The 21,050-nt window shown below is 38.4% G+C and overlaps 1 protein-coding gene across 1 annotated transcript in view; it reads left to right on the top strand.

Annotated features, from left to right (window-relative positions):
* numb (NUMB endocytic adaptor protein) overlaps positions 1 to 21,050 on the top strand; it is an 86,947-nt gene that overhangs the window by 30,862 nt on the left and 35,035 nt on the right. Inside the window, exons 3-4 of the mRNA XM_089091571.1 lie at positions 1,977 to 2,048; positions 9,492 to 9,710. Coding sequence (XP_088947697.1) covers positions 1,977 to 2,048; positions 9,492 to 9,710 — 291 coding nt within the window. The remainder of the gene's footprint in view (positions 1 to 1,976; positions 2,049 to 9,491; positions 9,711 to 21,050) is intronic.

The raw sequence follows: 21,050 nt of genomic DNA, 5'->3' as shown, positions 1-21,050 counted from the left end.
CGGAAATGTTCTCACCGAAACTGAGAAAATTGACGAGAGATGGGTATCCCACTTAGAAAAGGTTTTAAACAGACCGAGACCAACTGATCAAGAAAGCATCCCTTCAATGCTCTTTCTTGACCTTAAGATTGACGAAAATCCCCCAACATCTGCGGAAATACTTGTTGCAGTGACGAAACTCAATATTGGAAGATCACCGGGAAGAAGACTGCATAACTTCGGAAATGATCAAGGCATCAATGAGGACATGCCTCTCAGTGTGGATAACACTGATTGCAACAGTCTGGCAGTTTGAAAAGGTCACTGGTGACTAGACCAAAGGTATAATTGTTAAGATATTTAAAAAAGGTGATGCTCTTTACTGCGATAACTGGCGAGGTATAATCCTAATATCAGCACCAAGTAAGGTTGTAGTACTTATAATACTCAAACGCCTGAAAAAAGCACTCGATCCGTATCTGAGAGAAGAGCAACATGGCTTTCGGACAGGTAGATCTTGTTCGGATCTCATATTCACGCTCAGGACTCTGATAGAAGAAGCAAATGAGTGGTCCAACAAAATATACATGCTCTTCATTGATTTTGAAAAAGCCTTCAAGTGGACCGTGACACACTCTGTGAAATTCTACAGTATTATATTGTCCCAATGTAAAGAACAAGTTTGATCATGGCCTTTTATGAAAATACAGGGTGTTGAATAAAGACAAAGAACCGAAAAACTAGATACTTCAAAATCACGTCAGGGGTACGACATGGATGCATTTTATTACCCTTTCTATTTGTTATTTTATAGTACTTTGTTTAGAGAGAAGCGGATGGTTTCGGAATAACAGTCGGAAATAAAATCCTCTCGGACCTTGACTTGTGGATGTTGTGGAACTTCTGGAAATGACAAACCAGTGACTCCAGGAGATGCTTGATAAAGCGAGCGTTAAAGCGGAGACAGTTGGCCTAAGCATCAATACAGACAAGACTATATCGATGAAAAAAACAGACTCGCCAGTCAAGCTCCTGCCCAAAAATTGTAGAGTTGAACAAGTTCAAGATTTTAAATACATTTGAAGTTGGGTCGATTACACAGGAAAGGTACAAAATGAGGTCAAGAGGAGAATTGGCATGGTAAACGCTGCTTTCAACAAACTTAAGCCAGTATGGAAGTCAAGAAGTACTCGCTTGTACTAAAGCTGTGACTTCTTAATAGCAACGTTTTGTCCGTGCTATTGTATGCCAGTGAGTGCTGGAAACTAGATGTTGGGACAGAGAAAAGTTTCACAGCTTTCGAAAATATGTGCTTGAGACGCGTGCTGAATATTGGTTGGCGTCGAAGAGTCAACAACCTTGAGGTACGCAGAAGAACTGGCCAGCTGCTTATTACTAAAGTGATTAAGAAGGAGAGATGGAGCTATCTTGGCCACGTCCTTCGGATGGAGGACTCAAGAATCCCATACCAGGTTCAACAACAGCAGCCGCAGGGGCGTCAAAAGAGGAGAAGACTGAGAAACACACTCAGACAGATTTACGGTCATAATCTTCGCAGTGCTCACACTTCACTACAACCCCAGTGGGAGGATGTACTTGCCGCAGCGCCAATACGTGACATTTACCGAGGCTTCGTCGATCCCATATGCGCCCCAGATGGCTCAGGAGGACCTAAGTACTAAGTAAGTAATTATCAACGTTCCAAACAATGTTTGACGTTTTTGAGGTGCCTAAATCAAACACAAGAAGCAATGTTGGATGATCATATTTTAATGTTGCGCCAAAAAAGTTAACTTATAATCCCCAGTGTAATTAAGGTTACTCTGTGTAAATTGTATCTTATCCGTTTTTTGATTTTAAATAATAAAAAAATATTAGTTTTGAAAGTTTTTTTCTCCTACGCTTGATTTAGCTCTTTCGGCAAAAAGAAAATTTTAATCATTCCTTAGCGTATTGATGAATCTTCTTTGAAAGATTAAGTGTTTCATCTCTTATAGTACCTTGGTTGTGTTGAAGTATTTGAATCGAGGGGTATGCAAGTCTGTGAAGAAGCCTTGAAAGTTTTGAGGGTGAGTGACTTTTTGTTGACTTTTTAATCTTTTTCACTAGTTCCTTAGGCTACAATTATTCCTTTTGTTTAAAGTTCTTTAACTAATTTCAATTTAGAAGAATAGTTGTATAATTGTTCTTCTGTCCTAACGTTTTTTTCTTTTTTTAATTCCTTGAAATTTCTTTGCAGTAGCAGTGGAGTTTTCAATTAAAAAAGAAAAATAAGTGTTCAACGGCACTTGCCTAAAAGACATGACAAATATTACTAGAGAAAGAGCAACAAATTAAACCAAAACTCACGCATTTAAATTGAGGAAGTGAAAACCAAAAATAGTTCAAAATAAATCATACTCTCTCCCCCCCCCCAAAAAAAAAGTTAATTAGGTTTAATCTATTTGTTTGTACATTAATGGGACTTGTGCTATTTTTAAAGAGTTAGCTGAGTTGTATTCAACTGAATAATCCTGTTTTATTTTTTAACGATTTATTATATTATTATTCCTTTTTTTTCGTTTTATCAGGTTTCAACTGCTAATAAATTCTTCTGTGTTTTATTTTTCATATTCAATTTTTGTTGTCTACACATGCTAGTACGAGTATTAAATATTAGCCATTCAATTGATCCAAATTTTTTTTTTTTTTTAATAATTAATATTCTTGATTCTTTTACCTCGTTTTCTCTCTTCGAATTCTAAGCAAATTGATTAAGAAAAGTAGGAATTTCGGTATATGGTATTGTAGCAAAGCTTTCTTTAACGATTGCCTTAAAAACATGGCTTTATTGATAAAAATTCCTCAGACTAATTTTATGTATGCTACAAGTATTCCTACGATTAACTTCTAGCAAATAATACTCAAACCTTTAGAGGTAACGGGGTGATACCCCAACTCTTGTTTATGATAGTTGTGCTGCTGGAGGCTGGAGCAACACTTGGGTTTCGTTCTCTCTTTCTTTTTTAAATTTTTTTTTTTCTCACAGACTTGAGTTCCTTGCAGAAAGGTGGCAGGGGTCTAAAGTGTGCTGTTTTTTTGAAAAGTGGATTTATGGCCGGTTTAGTGAGTATCGTTTGGAAAGTAATGTATAATTCTTGCCTGGGACCAAGAAGAATAGTTTTTCCTTATCCTTGAGCCAAATTCAACAGTGTCTTAGTTAAGCTTTATAGTCTATGTGATAGAGGACTATTTGAAGTTTTCTGCCAAACTTCCTTAGAGTCGTGTTTCTGCTTTCAGTTAGAAGCTCCGTTAAAGCAAGCCACAGGTAGTTTCAAATTCAAGTTATATTACAATGTGAAAAATCTTAATTTGAGGGTGGTGAACATGGTACACCCTTCTCACGGTCATTTTAAAAAGGAACATATCGGTATTGCATTTCTGAACCATGCTTCTCCCAAAATAGGTGGCCTAAATCAGCATTCTTATAAACTGGACCTTAATTCTCAAATCCAAATCGACATTGAATTGAATTTATTGAAAATAAAACCAAGAAATATATAACTATTTAACAAAATCTACAGTATTTTAAATACAACAAAAACAAACATTTCAACTTAGTCTCCCCTGTAAGGCTCTATGACCAGACCTTATGGCCAAAATTGGCTCTATGAACCAATTTTGGTTCTTTGAATAAATGCATGTACTTTTCCTTATTTGTGTCTGTCATTTGTTAATATCTATCATATTTACCAAGATTTCAGATAAAATGAAAGTGTATCTTTGTATAGATGTACTAATTTTGGCTCTAGGTTTAGTCATTTGTGACTTATAATGCTCTGGTTAAGGAGGCATAGGCACATGTGAGCAGACGATGGAATATCTAAAAAAAATTACTTGATGGTGTAGGCTGACTCGCTCTAGAGATAGTATTTATGTCTGTATAGGTTAGCTCATTCAAAATCTCTTTACATAATTACATATTAGGATAATCAATCACTTAAAAAAAAAAAAAAAAACAACAGAGGATACGCAACCTTTTCCCGAAAAAATTTTTGTTTCATATTTTAAGAATAAAGCGCTTGATCTCGTTCACGTTTCTAGGCCTCCTTATCCACAGCATTCAGTCACAAATGGCTAAACATAAGCCAAAATTAGCATATCTATACAAAGAAATACTTTCATTGTATCTGAAACCTTGGTACACATGATAAAAATTAACAAATGACAGACAAAAATAAGGAAAACTACATATATTTATTCAAAGAAACAAAATTCCACAAGAATGTTGGTTTAAATCTGAGTCCTGTTTCTAAGAATGCTGATTTCGACCGCTATTTTTGGGAGAAGTACGGTCCAGAAATGTGAGAATTATGCATTACGCGAATGAGAGTTCTAGAGCATGTTCGTCACCCTGAAGATGTGTGACAGGTCCCTGGCTTTTTTAAAAATGAAAGTATTCAATAAAATCTTGAAACCGAAATTGAGCTGTTTCCCGCGCTCCAAAAGGGCTGCCATCTAACATCTTCTTTAAGAAACCATTTATGTTTTTAAATCTTTCGTTTATTATTCCGTCTTCTGAGTTTTGGACTGGGGTAGAAGAACGGTATCATATGTGCTTTCTAAAGTTTAATATGCATTCCATTGCTAAAGAAATTTCTGGTTTCTTTTTGCTCATTTTTAGTAGCAACATTAACCCAGAAAGTTGTCCCAGGCAAAAAAAATCAATTTTTGAACTAAGAGAAACATGATTTTTATTTTAATGCTGAACAGTATTCATTGATGAACAGAATTAATGAACTTATGTCGTATCATTGTTATTGTATAACATTTCCTTCATGAGCAAAACCATTTTGAAAATTTTGAGGGGACAAAAACTTTTTGTTGTGGTAAACAACGGAAAAACTTTGAGTAATGATTCTGCTCAAAGCGAACTAATACCTGATTTATCGCAAGCATAATTATGGAGTAAAAAAAAAATTTATCCGTTGAGGCAAAAGTCGTACATGGAATTTTAGTTAGTGTTATGACTTATTTAAGTCCCATTAAAGGGACTCCTATATTCAGATCTACCTTGTGCCTGACGGAGAAGGTATAGTATGTTGAGCGACGAGAAATGTCTTTCCATCTCTTTGGAGTTTGCCATCTAGGGCGGGAGTGCTTTCCTTGCGTTTGCTCTGTGCCAGTCATCTAAGTTATTGCAGTTTTATTCTTTTGAGTGGTATGTTTGACTTTAAGACTTCGAAGAAGCTTGGTCTTGAGAATTTTATCAAGGTAAGTAATACCCACACTGCGTTTTAGTGATTCTGTTTCAAAGGCAGCGCTGCGGCACTTGTCATCTATTTTAAGGGTACAAGTTTCACATACATAAATGGTGATGTGGGTAATGGGTGAGTCAAACAGCCTTACTTCAAGCGTTGTTGATAAATTCTTAATCCTCCAGATGGGCTTCAGGATTTTAACACTGGAGTTCGCAAGTGCCAGGTGTCTCAATGTCTTTGGACTGGTTGTTTTCAGAGGTGAGTAAGGTACCAATGTAGGTAAATTTCTTGACCTACTCTGTTTTATTACCTCCACACTGGAGGCTGGGTTTCGCCTGGAAATCAGGTTTACGTGATCAGCACATGGCTTTCTTTTTCGAGGTGAGGATGGTCATCCTAAAAAGATTGGTGGTCCTGTGGGTGATGTCGGCCTGAGATTGGCTAGCCCGGAGAGACTAAGTAATTTGATCTACATGATCGGGGTTAGCTAGTTTATCTATCGTGACTCCTCTTAGGAGGTTACCAGACGAACCTTCCATGGATGAAAGGACTGCAATTAGAAAGATATTCATGGGCTGTGGTAATAGCAACCAGCCTTGTAGGAAACTGGACGATGTTTCAAAGCTTTTGGCAAGGCTTTCTCCTGTCATAACACGGACTCTGAGCTTTGTGCAGACGCCTCTGACCAGAGAAATCAAGTTTAGTGGAATGTCAATGTGTAGAAGGATGAGCCATAGACCTTCTCTTCAGATCAGGCCGAACACCTGTTGAAAGTCTATAGAAAAGTGTTAGATACAGCGGTCAAGTCCAAGATATATTTCCATGGTCATACGGTGTGTGAAAATCTGATCAACCGTCGAACTGTTTGTTTGGAAACCCGCTTAGTATTCTGGGATCGCCCCTGAGCGCATGGCTCGAATGTGTCCAAGCATGTCTTTTGTCAGTATTTTAGCGGCATGACTGGTAAGACTGATTGGTCGATAAACGTTACAAACTGCTTTTGAGCGTTACAAACGCTCTGTCACCTAGGAGAACTAATCAAAATTTGGGAAGTTTCCTAGACAGATTTGAAGCTATTTTAAGTCTCGTTTCGAGATTAGACGTAACAAGAGGGTGGTCACTGCCAAAGTCACCACTGGCTAGCGCGACTGTGCTAGTAAGAGACGACGTCTAACGCCAAGATACGAGGATGTTGTCTATGAGATTTAGGATTTTTCTTCCAGAAGAATTCTAGGTAGTTTTACGTCGTGCCTGTGCTTGAAGTGTGTTCGTGATGACTAAATCCCTCTCTTGGCTAGATTTTATCAGACACTCACCTCATATACTTAGTTGTCCATGACCAAATTTAGCCATAGTATGTTCATGGCCTGTGTGGTCCTTCCCAATAGTGGCATTAATGTCCCCAATTGACAAGGATTATGTTCGTTCTTGGGGCAAAATTGACTAGACTTAATGGGTTTTGGATAGACCAATAATGTTTCAGCTGTACTGGTTTATCCTCTCAGAATTAGATCCATCTTCCCTTTTTTGGCAAGGGCTCTGATATTGAGGATACCCATTGTCAGGGTTGCTTTTGGTAACACAGTGGCCTCCAGCGTTAGCCTTTGTCGGTTACCCTGGACGCGGTAGCTCTGGTTTTCACTTTTTCATGCTTATAAATATAGATAAATAAGGTCTTCCTTGGCTAGCTTTAGGACAGCGATAAGCCACTCCTCTCTGTTCCTAGCAGGGCCCAGAAAGATTTAAAAGCGATAATGTGCCCTTGTGGCATCCTGCAACACCAGTAATTTGACCAATTACTAGGATAAGGTTCGTGACTGGGGGTTTATTTTCGTATGCCGATTGCCCTGTCCAGTGCACATCAGAGATGCCTTCCACGTCTCCAATCTGAATTTATTGACCCCAGATAAGGGTACCCTGGCTATGATCCCCTTGATTCGTGCATCCCTACCCTGGGAATACCCTGCGTATTTGCAGGACGTTCCCCTATCTGCCACCTGATGACGTACTGAGTGGCTCTCTGGAAGCCACTACCGGGAAAGTAACCCAGAAGGCTCTTGGTTGTTAGCATTATTGAGAAGCGCAAAGTTGACCCATGTTTGGTACAGAATTACTCAAGGATTTAGTATACATGGAGAACTGAAGTGGGCGAGTGAAAGCCGTCCCACTCCTCCTATTACCAACTTTTAGCGCAAAGGTAGGCATGCCGCACCTTTGTTGAACGAAATAATGGAAGATTGTTCAATATACGTTATAGGATAACCGGCCATACCCCTTCTAGTATGCGACTAGAGAGGCGGAAAATTTTACGGTTGAGTATCGAGACACCACACGTGCAGGTTTCGGGATTCGGTATTTGGCTCCGGCTATTTGGAATGATATCCCAGTTGGCGTTCGGGAAGCTGAACACATTCGGTCGTTTAAAGTAAAAATAAAAAAACATTTATTGGGAGAGGGGAGGTAATTTATTATTATTGTCATCATTAATGTATTAATTTTTTTTTTTTTCTTCATATTTTTTGGTTTTTTTTTTTAAATTGAGAGAGAGTGTTAAGGTGTTTTTTCAGGTCTTTTTTTTTTTTTTTTTTTTGAGAATTATAATTTTGTGAGGTTTTGAATGATAGGATCGCAGCCGTCTTTCATAATGCTTTTTGAGCCTTCCCCGGGCGGTTGCTTGTATATAGTTTATTTTGTAATTAGTAGTAAATAAAGCAAGTCAAGTCAAAACATTCACCAGCTGCTCCTCCAGTTTTTCAGTATAAAGGTGGGCATATTCTGAGCCACAATCTTGCAAAGATTTTTACTGTACAACTGAACTGGGCCCATGCCCTTCCAGGACGTATCGTCCTTCCCATCTACTTCTTTTTAACAGAATGGTAGGTATGTTACACCTTTTTTTTTAAATGAAAAGATGCAAGGGCTTTCAATCTGTTTAAGCAGAGTCACAAAGTTGGCCTATGGCCTTTCCAACAGCACTCTCCACTCTATCCGTTACATTTTGGTAGAATGGTAGACATGTTGCATCTTGTTTTAGAAAATGACGGAAGGATACTAAAGCCATACTGATAGAAGCACAAACTGTGCCTTTAGATCTTTTTTCCCTAACAATGCCAACAAAGTTCTCCGTATTGTTTGACGAATCGGCTAAAAGTTTAGGGGACAAGTACCCATGGCGAATGGGATATGATAATGATGATTATTAGTGGCATGTATCCCTTATCTGACGTCCATTTTACTTCGAAACTTATGTGGCAAGTGATTTCGTTCCAAAGGGACAGACTGGATGGATTTTTATAAGTATCCGCCACCTTTGAGCCCCACCTACCTCCCGCACTAAAGTGTCTGTATTCACACAAAATGAATTCAAATCAAATAATTTGAATTAAGATCAAGGTGTCATCAAGCCATGGCTAATTGGAGATAAAGCCAAGACAGATAGTCTGAGCGAGAGGTACCTCCATCCAAGGAGCCATTATTTAACAAATGTTTGGCCATTGAACTTTGTAGACCCGGTGCTAGTAGGTTTAAATTTTCGCAGTTTGTGGATTTCTCATCGGTCGCAATGAATGACTTATAAGTATGAACAATATATTTTTTCCTTTTCGTGGACCAGAAGCTACATAAGCCTACTTGTAGAGATTGGTCTATCTTTTGTATTTGTTTTTAATTGATTTTTGGGTAAAATGGTTTGTCTTAATGCAAAGGCTCGCAAAACAGTTATAATCAATATTGTAATGTAATAACGTAGTTTGTGGCAATCAGTCACTGATGACCATAGAATCAAATTATTTGGCTCTATTTTTATGCACTTTTACGTTTATTCGCTATAGATTCAGATTTTAAATATTACGAATATTGTATATATTCGTATATATTGTATATATACTATATACTAATATTTTTGAAGTGAGCTTTTTTTTAGAAAAAAATAATAAAAAAAAACAGTACAACATTTGATGAGTTAACAAGTAGCCTTCCAAGAAGAAACAAAGCTCAAGTATATTATCTTATATTATATAGTCTATAAAATACTGTAAATATTATACCAATGGGCTATTTTTAATATAAATTTTTACCATTTTGTTTTCCTTTTAAAAAGTATTTTTAGTTGTTTTTAAAAAACTATTACCTTTTGCCTTGAAACTTTTTTTGAAAACGTGTTGTAAAATATCTATATCTTACAATTATGCTGTTAACCGGATGGAATTTTCTATGCTTTAAGAGGAATGGTTTTCTACACAGCAAATAAAGTAATTGAATCTCTTCTTTTAGTCAAGTCGGCGTCGTCCATTAAAAGGGACTTTATACATTTCGGGCGACGGATTAAGGGTTGTCGATGACGAGTCAAAAGGTCTTCTGGTGGACCAAACTATAGAAAAAGTTTCGTTTTGTGCACCTGACCGATACCAAGAACGGGGTTTTTCCTATATTTGTAGAGATGGAACTACAAGAAGATGGATGTGTCATGGATTCTTGGCATCAAAAGATTCAGTATGTTTTTATGTATTTTATTTTTGGGGGGGGGGGGTGCGTTAAATGCAGAGTGTCTATTTGGAAGTGTCATAAATCTAACTTGCTCCTTACAACACAAAGTAAAGAGACGAAACTTGCGTCCATAAAATTAGTTGAGTGAAGTATGGCGAAAAATAAAAAGTAAATTCCATCCGTCATCCGCCTCACTGATCACTGGGTGTGCAGAGAATCATTTTTTAAGATACCTCCAGGACGAGATGTTCAGTGGAATCAGCCTTCTTCCTCTCCATATATCAAACCGTCGAATTCTTGTAAAAAAAGGGGGAGGTAAATTTTGAATGAAGATTTAGCTTTTACCTTTTTTTTTCATTTTGGCTTATTGTCTGAAAGTGCAATAATGTCTTTAAAAATATGTGAGATTTAGTATCATTTTCAGTTTCTCAGTTTCCCAAATTAATCTAGAAGATATTGAAATAGTTTCCGTTTCTTAACTAATGTTTTCCATAATTAGACTTGTAAACCTTAGCTTTTCTTCTTCTTTTTGTACTTGTGGACTAAAATCGAAAGTATGCCGCTTCAAGCCTCGAGGGAAAATTCTATGCATATATGTTTTAATAGTAACATTTTATAAATTGACTCTATTACTATTTGTTCCCTTCTTACGAATACATAATGTCTTTTTGCTGTATAAAACGGTTGAAGCTTCTCTTAATGGAGTTGAAAGTTCTCCTTCAGAGTATTGCCTTTACTGAGGGAGAGAGAGTAATGTAAGCTTGGAGAAGTGCTTGAAGACTTCACCTCTTTTTAACACTTAGTGTGGCTCAGGTTGTGAGTTTCTGAAAATAGTTTTATGTGATGTTACTTGCAAACGTAGAACTTTGTTTCGTTTTATGTGTAAATAGAAAGGCATTTTGATTTAAGAATTTGTCTATTTTCGCAAATTAAAGCTAATATCGATTCTCAACTGCATGTCTATGGTGATTTGTCTTTCATCTGTTTCAAAATTTGCATTTGTTTTTCACTAGTTCTAGAAATAACGGCCGTCCTACTCATCTGTGAATATGCAAGGTATTTATGAGCCTGTCGGTGGCTCAGAAGATAATGTATAGCTGAGGGAACAGCCTAATTAAGTGCGTAATGCAATGTAAACAAACACTAAAAAGCAGCACAACCGGTCTTTTTGTCAAAATATAATCGTTTATACTACTTTTCTTTACGTCATTTGAGCCACCAGGTGGCGTATCATAATGAAGCAAAATGCCCCAGATGTCACATTACTTGCTTCGTTCCATGTTTAAATCCCATAATCATCATTGTGGGTTGTTTCTGTAAAAAAAAATATGTGTACCAGCATGATGTCCCTATGACCATGTCACAGGTATAGTTAGAAAATATATACTCAAAAAATTAAGTTTTCGCCATCTAGAATACACCAAAATGTTTAAAATAATTAGGAGAATCTCAAAATAAAGTAAAAAAATAGTAGAATTGTTTCCAAAAATATCGATAGAAAAAAAAAAAGTACTAAAAATGACTGTTGCAAAAGAGTGCCACCGAATTTTTTTTTTTTATGGTTAGCCGTGGATCATAGAATGGGTAAAAAAAAATTCATACTGAAAAAAAAAAAAAAAAAAAAAAAAAAAAAAAAAAAAAAAACTCTCAAACAGCTTCACTAGCTTCAAAAGGCTCGTAAAAAGGCCTAGTATTGATGTACACAATAAGTTCAAAAAGTCAACCTGAAAGTTTTTTTTTTAAGTTCAATACAGCAAGTGTGCAAAGCCAATTCTGAACGATGATTTTTCTTTCCTGTAAAAGTGTTCATTACTCTTTCAAGATAGGCTGCAATAATATTATCGACGTCGAGCAGGGCTAAACCACTTATCTTTTTTTTCAGTTGAATTTTTTAACAAAATTTTTACCCTTCTAATTGTAAAGAAGATTGTTTGTAAAGCAGTAGTACTTACAGCTAACGCCGCGAAAGCAGTCAAAAGAAGAGAGTCCTTTTTCTGAAGAGACAACACAATACAAGAAGACCATTCTTTGATCCGAGAGTTTCTCCATTTGCTCCGTCAAAACTCAGCCTCTTATTCTAAGCAGCCTGGCTTGGGATTGCCTTATAACTTAAGTAATAACTTCAACTCCATGGTCTTGGGATCAATATAAGCAATCTTAGAAGGGGCATGGATGCCAAGTGATTGCAAAACACTCTGATGGAGTTTGAAACGTGGTTTCAGCTGGGCTATGGTGGCGTCTAGTAAAGGAATAAATTAATAGGCTCTATATTGAGCATGCAGATCAGGATACTTTTAGTAAACAATCCATTCACCTCTTGTTTTTGAAAGAGTCACCTAAAGTCCTAATTTATTGGTGAAACGCTGAGTACCGTCAAAAATAGAAGCCAAATTGCGGTTGACCGACTAAAAAATCTTACACAAGGGTAGTGCCAAACAGAAAACTTCTTTTGTCACACAAGCACATATCATGAAACGTAATTTGCATTTGGTCAGAAAGAAAATTGGATAATGAGGGTAGACAGGTAACACTTTTTTTTTAATTGGAAATATGCACGGATTTTCAGTCCGTATCATTGTAGGCACAAAGTGGGCCTACTGTCCCTCCCACCATCAACTTTTTAACAGAAAGGTAGGCATATAGCATCTTGTTTGAACCGGTACCCATTAATTATTTGTGAGGATCGTCGTATGACTGGAAAGCCAAAAGAGGCCAATGGCCTATCTGCAACACCCCACCCTTTTGCCTCCCCCTCTTAACTTTCTTGCGAAAAGCTAGATAATTTTTGCACCTTGTTTGAAGCAGAATCACACAAAGATTTTCCATCTGTATGATCAAAGGACCAAATTAGGCCCCTGGGCTCTCTTACTCCCTTCCCCTCAACCGCGACCAACTTTCTACGAAAAAGGCAGGCATATGGAATATTGTTTGAACTCAAATCACACATGAATCTTCTGGGAGTTCCAGCACCCTCTCCTTCGTTCCTCCTCACCAATTTTATTGCATTAAGGCATGTATTTTGCACCTGGTTTGAAGTGGAGTCACGCAACGCTTTTTAAATTATATTAATGAAGGCATATAGAGGACCCCTAGTCCACTTAACGTCTCTTACACTGGCAACATTATGCATGAAGGTAGGCTCGACGTTCTTTTTAAAAACTGAATTTAGAAAGGTTTTCGATCAGCATGATTGGGGACGCAAATCAGGCTTATGGACCTACCAACACCACCCCACCACCAACTTTTCAGCATAATGATAGGTGGAATTTTTTCACCTATCTGCTTGTAGCTTATGGGACCGGTACATTGGGCTAATAGAACAGAGGGGGTGGATTAGGAGAGGCTTACGCCACTTTTGAGCCACTCTTTTCTTCCACACTTAATTGCCGCGATTAACTCGGCATTTCCTTGACATATCCACAGCCAAAGAGAGTTTACTCTAGAAATTTACTCCGTTGGTCCGGGTGCCAGAAGGCTTCAAGGTTTTGCAGTTCGGGAATTTTTTAAAAAGTGCAGTGTATGAAAAGCACACTATAAATTTTGGCATGTCCAAGAACCTTGCACCATAGGTTGCAGTATATGAAAACAAGAAAATTTACTTTTTTTTCCTAGAAGAGTGATGACGGACCCCTGTTAAATTGTTTGTGAGTTGTGTTATCTTTTTTTCTTGGAGTGATCTTATAGAACGATAAGCTTGTATCGAAGGTCTTATTGAAAGATAACCCAAAGTTCAAATGCCCTTTCTTAGTAGCAGAAGAGATCATACCACAGGAAAGTGCCAATTTCTGCCAAATTACGCCGTAAAACCAATGTTTTGGTGTAAACAGGGCCAAAATGCTATCTAGAGGAAATTGTAGGGTAACTATTCCGCTTACAGAATTAAAAAAATTAAAATATAATGAAAATAGTTATAATATTTTAAACAAATCAGTGGATAAAACCAAAAAAAACAAAACAACAGACCTTAAATAATAAAGAAATTCGAATATTTTGACTTCACGTAGGAAGCCTTTATCAACGGAAAAAAACGAAATATAAATTAAACGAAACGAAACATATAAAGAAAAATAAAACTCACTTCCCACATCTTAATAGCTTCCATGTCATCATGCAAATAGCACGAATACCCACGACAGAATGACAAGTTAGGTTGCATCTGGTACAGTTTGAGTTTGGTAATGAAATGTCTTAATTCCAATATCACCGTGCAAATAGCACGAATACGCATAACAGAATAATAAATTAGATTGTCTCTCGTACATTTGGAGTTTGAAATATCTTAATAACTTCCAATATCAACATGCAAATTGCACGAATACTTACGACAGAATGACAAGTTAGATTGTCACAAGTTAGGTTTTCGAAACTACAAATAAGTATCGATTTCTGCCATTTTATGCTCCAAAATAAAAATGCCGACCTGTCCATGAAGCTATTGAATAAAAATGCTGCTATTGCCAATCAGTTTAGAATAATCGAAAGTCTATGTGCATAGCCTCCCAGTTTCAGAGGTCCTCTTGCAACGTAGCAGAGCATTCGTTCAATGCAACATTATTGCCTATAACTATAGAACATATATGCAATGCTACTAATGATTATACTTTTCGATAAATACAATTTTTTCTTCTGTAATTTAGAAAACTTTCCACAAAAGAATATTTTCAGAGAAAAGTAAAGAGCTACATTAAACCTAAGATGAGAAGAAATGAAGTCAAATAGTAATTCAAGTGTAAATTGAACAGAAATTACAGTAAATAATCAAGTTAAGCTTAAAACAAACTGAAGTTATCAGAGGCAACGCTGTAGCATTGCCTATAGTAAAGGCCATACGGCTCCAATGTTTTATGTTTTTTTCCAAAGGCACTTCATATGGAAGGGGTGTTCGTAGAAACTTCAAAGGGGGCTCATTCGATTGTAAATCGAGAGTTCTAGTGCCCTTTTTAATATTCTAAAATTATTGGTGGGCAACTGGTCACCCCACCCCCGCCCCTCATTCCCCCAAACCCAACCAATCAAAATTTTGAGATAGCCATTTTGTTCAGCGTAGTTGATTTCCAGATAGAAAATATATTTTTGAGGAGGACACTCTCCCACAACCCTCAGGGCAAGGGTTTTTAGTTATACCCTGGGGGCATATAAGGTTTTTATAGAAGTCGGTGTCGTAGAAACTTCAAAACAGGCTCATTCGATTGGAAATTAAAGGACTAGTGCCCTTTTTCATAGTCGAAAGTGATTGGAGTGCAACTAGCCCCCCCCCCCACGTCCATCATTTCCCCAAACACATCCAATCAAAATTTTGAGATAGCCATTTTGTTCAGCTTAGTTGATTTCCAGATAGAAAATATGTTTTTGAAGAGGGCACTCCTCCACAACCCTCAGGGCAAGGGTTATAGGCTTTGCCCTGGGGCCATATAAGGTTTTTTATAGAAGGTGTTTTCGTAGAAACTTCAAAAAAGGTTCATTCGACTGGAAATTCAAAAAGCTAGTGCCCTTTTTAATAGTCAAAAGTGATTGGAGGGCAACTAGACCCCCCCCCCCCCTCACGCCCAACATTACACCACACACATCCACTAAAAATTTTGATATAGTCATTTTGTTCAGCTTAGTTTAATTCTTCACAGATAATATATTATTGTGTATGACACTTCCCCACAACCCTCAGGGCAAGGGTTTTAAGATATGCCCTGGGGGCATATAATGTTCTTATAGAAGGTGTTGTCGTAGAAACTTGAAAAAATTCTCATTTGATTGGAAATTAAAGGGCTATTTCTATTGTCGAAAATGATGCGGGTGCAACTAGCACCCCCCCCCCCCATGTCCATCAGTTGCCCAAACACATCCAATCAAAATTTTGAGATAGCCATTTTGCTCAGCGTAGTTAATTTCCAGATAGAAAATATATTTTTGAGGAGGACACTCCCCCACAACCCTCAGGGCAAGGGTTTTAAGTTATGCCCTGAGGGCATATAAGGTTTTTATACAAGGCGTTGTCATAGAAACTTCAAAAAAGGCTCATTCGATTGGAAATCCAAAAAGCTAGTGCCCTTTTTAATAGTCGAAAGTGATTAAAGGGCAATTAGCCCCCCCACGCCCTAGTAAAGGCCATACGGCTCCAATGTGTTTTTTTTCCCAGAGGCACTCATTTCCCAATTTTTTCCCAAGAGGGCTCATTTGATTGGAAATCGAGAGTTCTAGTGCCCTTTTTAATAGTCGAAAACGATTGGAGGGCAACTAGCCCCCCCCCCCCGCCCATCATTCCCCCATGCACATCCAATCAAAATTTTGAGATAGCCATTTTGTTCAGCGTAGTTGATTTCCACATAGAATATATGTTTTTGATGATGACACTCCCCCACAGCCCTCAGGACAAGTGTTTTAAGTTATGCCCTGGGGGCATATAAGGTTTTTATAGAAGGTGTTGTCGTAGAAACTTCAAAAAAGGCTCATTCGATTGGAAATTCAAAAAGCTAGTGCCCTTTTTAATAGTCGAAAGTGATTGGAAGGCAACTAGCCCACCCCCCCCCCCCCTCACGCCCATCATTCCCCCAAACACATCCAATCAAAATTTTGATATAGACATTTTATTCAGCGTAGTTGATTTCTGGATAGAAAATATATTCTTGAGGAGGACACTCCCCCACAACCCTCAGGGCAAGGGTTTTAAGTTATGCCCTGGGGGCATATAAGGTTTTTATAGAAGGTGTTGTCGTAGAAACTTGAAAACATTCTCATTCGATTGGAAATTAAAGGGCTATTTCTATTGTCAAAAATGATTCGACTGCAACTAGCCCCCCCCCCCACGTCCATCAGTTCCCCAAACACATCCAATCAAAATTTTGAGATAGCCATTTTGTTCAGCGTAGTTGATTTTCAGATAGAAAATATGTTTTTGAGGAGGACACTCCATCACAACCCTCAGGGCAAGGGTTTTAAGTTATGCCCTGGGGGCATATAAGGTTTTTATAGAAGGCGTTGTCGTAGAAACTTCAAAAAAGGCTCATTCGATTGGAAACCCAAAAAGCTACTGCCCTTTTTAATAGTCGAAAGTGATTAAAGGGCAACTAGCCCCCCCACGCCCTAGTAAAGGCCATACGGCTCCAATTTTATTTATTTTTTTCCCCAGAGGCACTCATTTCCCAATTTTTTCCCAAGAGGGCTCATTCGATTGGAAATTGAGAGTTCTAGTGCCCTTTTTAATAGTCAAAAATGATTGCAGGGCAACTAGCCCCCCCCCCCTCCCCACGCCCATTATTCCCCCAAACGCATCCAATTAGAATTTTGAGATAGCCATTTTGTTCAGTGTAGTTGATTTCCAGATAGAAAGAATATTTTTGAGGAGGACATTCCCCCACAACCCTCAGGGCAAGGGTTTTAAGTTATGCCCTGGGGAGTTTTAAGTTTTAAGTGGGCATATAAGGTTTTTATAGAAGGCTTTGTCGTAGAAACTTAAAAACAGGCTCATTCGATTGGAAATTCAAAGGGCTAGTGCCCTTTTTAATAGTCGAAAGTGATTGGAGGGCAACTAGCCCCCCCCCACGCCCGGCATTTCCCAAAACACACACAATAAAAATTTTGAGATAGCCATTTTGTTCAGCGTAGTTGATTTCCGAATTGAAAAAATATTTTGAAGAGGAAAAAGCTCCACAAGCCTTAAGGAAGGAGTTGTAAGTTATGCCTTGGGGGCATCTAAGGTTTTAATGGAAAGTATTGTCGGAGAAACTTCAAAACAGGCTCAGTCGACTGGAAATTTAAACGGATGTTGCCCTTTTTAATAGTCGAAAGTGATTGGAGGGCAACTAGCCCCCCCCCCCCGCCCATTATTCCCCCAAATACATCCAATCAAAATTTTGAGATAACCATTTTGTTCAGTGTAGTTGATTTCCACATAGAAAATATATTTATGAGGAGGAGACTCCCATACAACCCTCAGGGCAAGGGTTTTAAGGCATACCCTGGGGGCATATAAGGTTTTTATAGATGGCGTTGTTATAGAAACTTCAAAAAGGGATCTTTCTATTAGAAATTCAAACGGCTAGTGCCCTTTTTGACGGTCGAAAGTGATTGAAGGGCATCTAGACCCCCCCCTCCTCACGCCCATCATTCCCCCAAACACATTCAATCAAAATTTTGAGATAGTCATTTTGTTCAGCGTCGTTGATTTCCAGATAGAAAGTATATTTTTGAGGAGGACACTTTCCCACAACCCTCAAGGCAAGTGTTTTAAGTTATGCCCTGGGGGCATATAAGGTTTTTATAGAAGGTGTTGTCGTAGAAACTTGAAAACATTCTCATTTGATTGGAAATTAAAGGGCTATTTCTATTGTCGAAAATGATTCGGGTACAACTAGCCCCCCCCCCCCACGTCCATCAGTTGCCCAAACACATCCAATCAAAATTTTGAGATAGGCATTTTGTTCAGCGTAGTTGATTTCCAGATAGAAAATATATTTTTGAGGAGGACAATCCCCCACAAACCTCAGGGCAAGGGTTTTAAGTTATGCCCTGGGGGCATATAAGGTTTTTATAGAAGGCGTTGTCATAGAAACTTCAAAAAAGGCTCATTCGATTGGAAATTCAAAAAGCTAGTGCCCTTTTTAATAGTCGAAAGTGATTAGAGGGCAACTAGCCCCCCTCCCCCACGCCCTAGTAAAGGCCATACGGCTCCCATGTTTTTTTTTCCCAGAGGCAATCATTTCTCAATTTTTTCCCAAGAGGGCTCATTCAATTGGAAATCGAGAGTTCTAGTGCCCTTTTTAATAGTCGAAAACGATTGGAGGGCAACTAGCCCCCCCCACGCCCATCAGTCCCCCAAACACATCCACTCACAATATTGAGATAGCCATTTTGTTCAGCGTAGGTGATTTTCACATAGAAAATATATTTTTGAGGAGGACACTCCCCCACAACCCTCAGGGTAAGGGTTTTAAGATATGCCCTGGGGGTATATAAGGTTGTTATAGAAGGTGTTGTCGTAAAAACTTCAAAAAAGGCTCATTCAATTGGAAATTCAAAAAGCTCATACCCTGTTTAATAGTCAAAAGTGATTGGAGGGCATCTAGTCCCCCCCTCACGCCCCTCATTCCCCCAAACACATCCAATCAAAATTTTCAGATAGCCATTTTGTTCAGCATAGTTGATTTCTGGATAGAAAATATACTTTTGAGGAGGACACTTCCCCATAACCCTCAGGGCAAGGGTTTTAAGTTATGCCCTGGGGGCATATAAGGTTTTTATAGAAGGTGTTGTCGTAGAAACTTGAAAACATTCTCATTCGATTGGAAATTAAAGGGCTATTTCTATTGTCAAAAATGATTCGACTGCAACTATCCCCCCCCCCACGTCCATCAGTTCCCCAAACACATCCAATCAAAATTTTGAGATAGCCATTTTGTTCAGCGTAGTTGATTTCCAGATAGAAAATATATTTTTGAGGAGGACACTCCCCCACAACCCTCAGGGCAAGGGGCAAGGACACTCCCCCACAACCCTCAGGGCAAGGAGCCCTCGAGGGCTCATTCGATTGGAAATCGAGAGTTCTAGTGCCCTTTTTAATAGTCGAAAACGATTGGAGGGCAACTAGCCCCCCCCCCACGCCCATCATTCCCCCAAACACATCCAATCAAAATTTTGAGATAGCCATTTTGTTCAGCGTAGTTGATTTCCACATAGAAAATATATTTTTTAGGAGGACACTCCTCCACAACCCTCAGGGCAAGAGTTTTAAGCAATACCCTGGGAACATATAAGGTTTTATAAGAGTTTGTGTAGTAGAAACTTAAAAACAGGCCCATTTAACTGGAAATTCAAAGAACTCATGCCCTTTTTAACAGTTAAAAGAGAGTGGAGGGTAACTAGCCCCCCCCCACGCCCGTCATTTCCCAAAACACACACAATCAAAATTTTGAGATAGCCATTTTTTTCAGCGTAGCTGATTTCCAGATAGAAAATATGTTTTTGAGGAGGACACTCCCCCACAACCCACAGGGCAAGGGTTTTAAGTTATGCCCTGGGGGCATATAAGGTTTTTATGGAAGGCGTTGTCGTAGAAACTTCAAAAAAGGCTCATTCGATTGTAAATTCAAAGGGATGTTGCTCTTTTTAATAGTCGAAAGTGTTTGGAGGGCAACTGGCCCCCCCCCCCCCACGCCCATCATTACCCCAAACACATCTAATAAAAATTTTGAGATAGCCATTTTGTTCAGCGTAATTGATTTCCATATAGAAAATATGTCTTTGAGGAGGACACTCCCCCACAACCCTTGGGGCAAGGGTTTTAAGTTATGCCCTGGGGGCATATAAGGTTTTTATAGAAGGCGTTGTCGTAGAAACTTCAAAAAAGGCTCATTCGATTGAAACTTCAAAGGGTTAGTGCTCTTTTTAATAGTCGAAAGTGATTGGAGGGCAACTAGCCCCCCTCCCACACCCATCAGTCCCTCAAACCACAGCCAATAAAAATTTTGAGATAGCCATTTTGTTCAGCGTAGTTGATTTTCATATAGAAAATATGTTTTTGAGGAGGACACTCCCCCACAACCCTCAAGGCAAGGGTCTTAAGTTATACCCTGGGGGCATATAAGGATTTTATAGAAGGCGGTGTCGTAGAAACTTCAAAAAAGGCTCATTCGATTGAAAATTCATAGGGCTAGCCCTTTTTAATAGTCGAAAGTTATTTGAGGGCAACTAACCCCCCTCTCACGCCCACCATTTCCCCAAACACATCCAATCAAAATTTTGAGATAGCCATTTTGTTCAACGTAGTTTTAAGTTCTGGAAATTAGGTCTTTGAGGATGACAAATCTCCCACAGCCCTCAGAACAAGGGTTGTAAGTTATGCCTTTGGGGCATATAAGGTTTTGTATAGACAACATTGTCGTATAAACTTCAGAGAGGGCTCATTTGATTGGAAGTTGAAAGTTCTAGTTCACTTTTTAAGGGTCAAAAGATATTAGAGGGTAACCAGCTCCCCCCCCCCCTAAACAATATTTTCTCAAATGCATCCAATACAAATTTTAAGATAGCTTTTTTGTTTAAAATAGTCCAAAGTTTATGTAAAAAAAATTCCAGTATCGAAACAACCCACCAGGGCACGGGGGCAGGCGTTGTAAGTTATGCCCTGGGGGCATATATGGGTCTTATGGAATGGATGATCGTATTAACTTTAAAGAGGTATCATTTGATTGGAAATTGAACGTTTTAGTTCATTTTTTAAGAGTCAAAAGAGATTGGAGGGCACCTAGCCCCCCCTCCACGCCCTTTTTCCTCAAACCCATCCAATAAGAACTTTGAGATACTTTTTTTATATATAGTTCAAAGACCATATAACGAAAACTTAGGGGTCAACACAAC

Source organism: Artemia sp. Qi Xiang Cuo, chromosome 7 (assembly GCF_049724085.1).
Source record: "Artemia sp. Qi Xiang Cuo chromosome 7, ASM4972408v1, whole genome shotgun sequence".
Taxonomy (NCBI): domain Eukaryota; kingdom Metazoa; phylum Arthropoda; class Branchiopoda; order Anostraca; family Artemiidae; genus Artemia; species Artemia sp. Qi Xiang Cuo.
The sequence above is the reverse complement of the archived record's forward strand: the minus strand, read 5'-3'. Positions and strand labels throughout refer to the sequence as shown.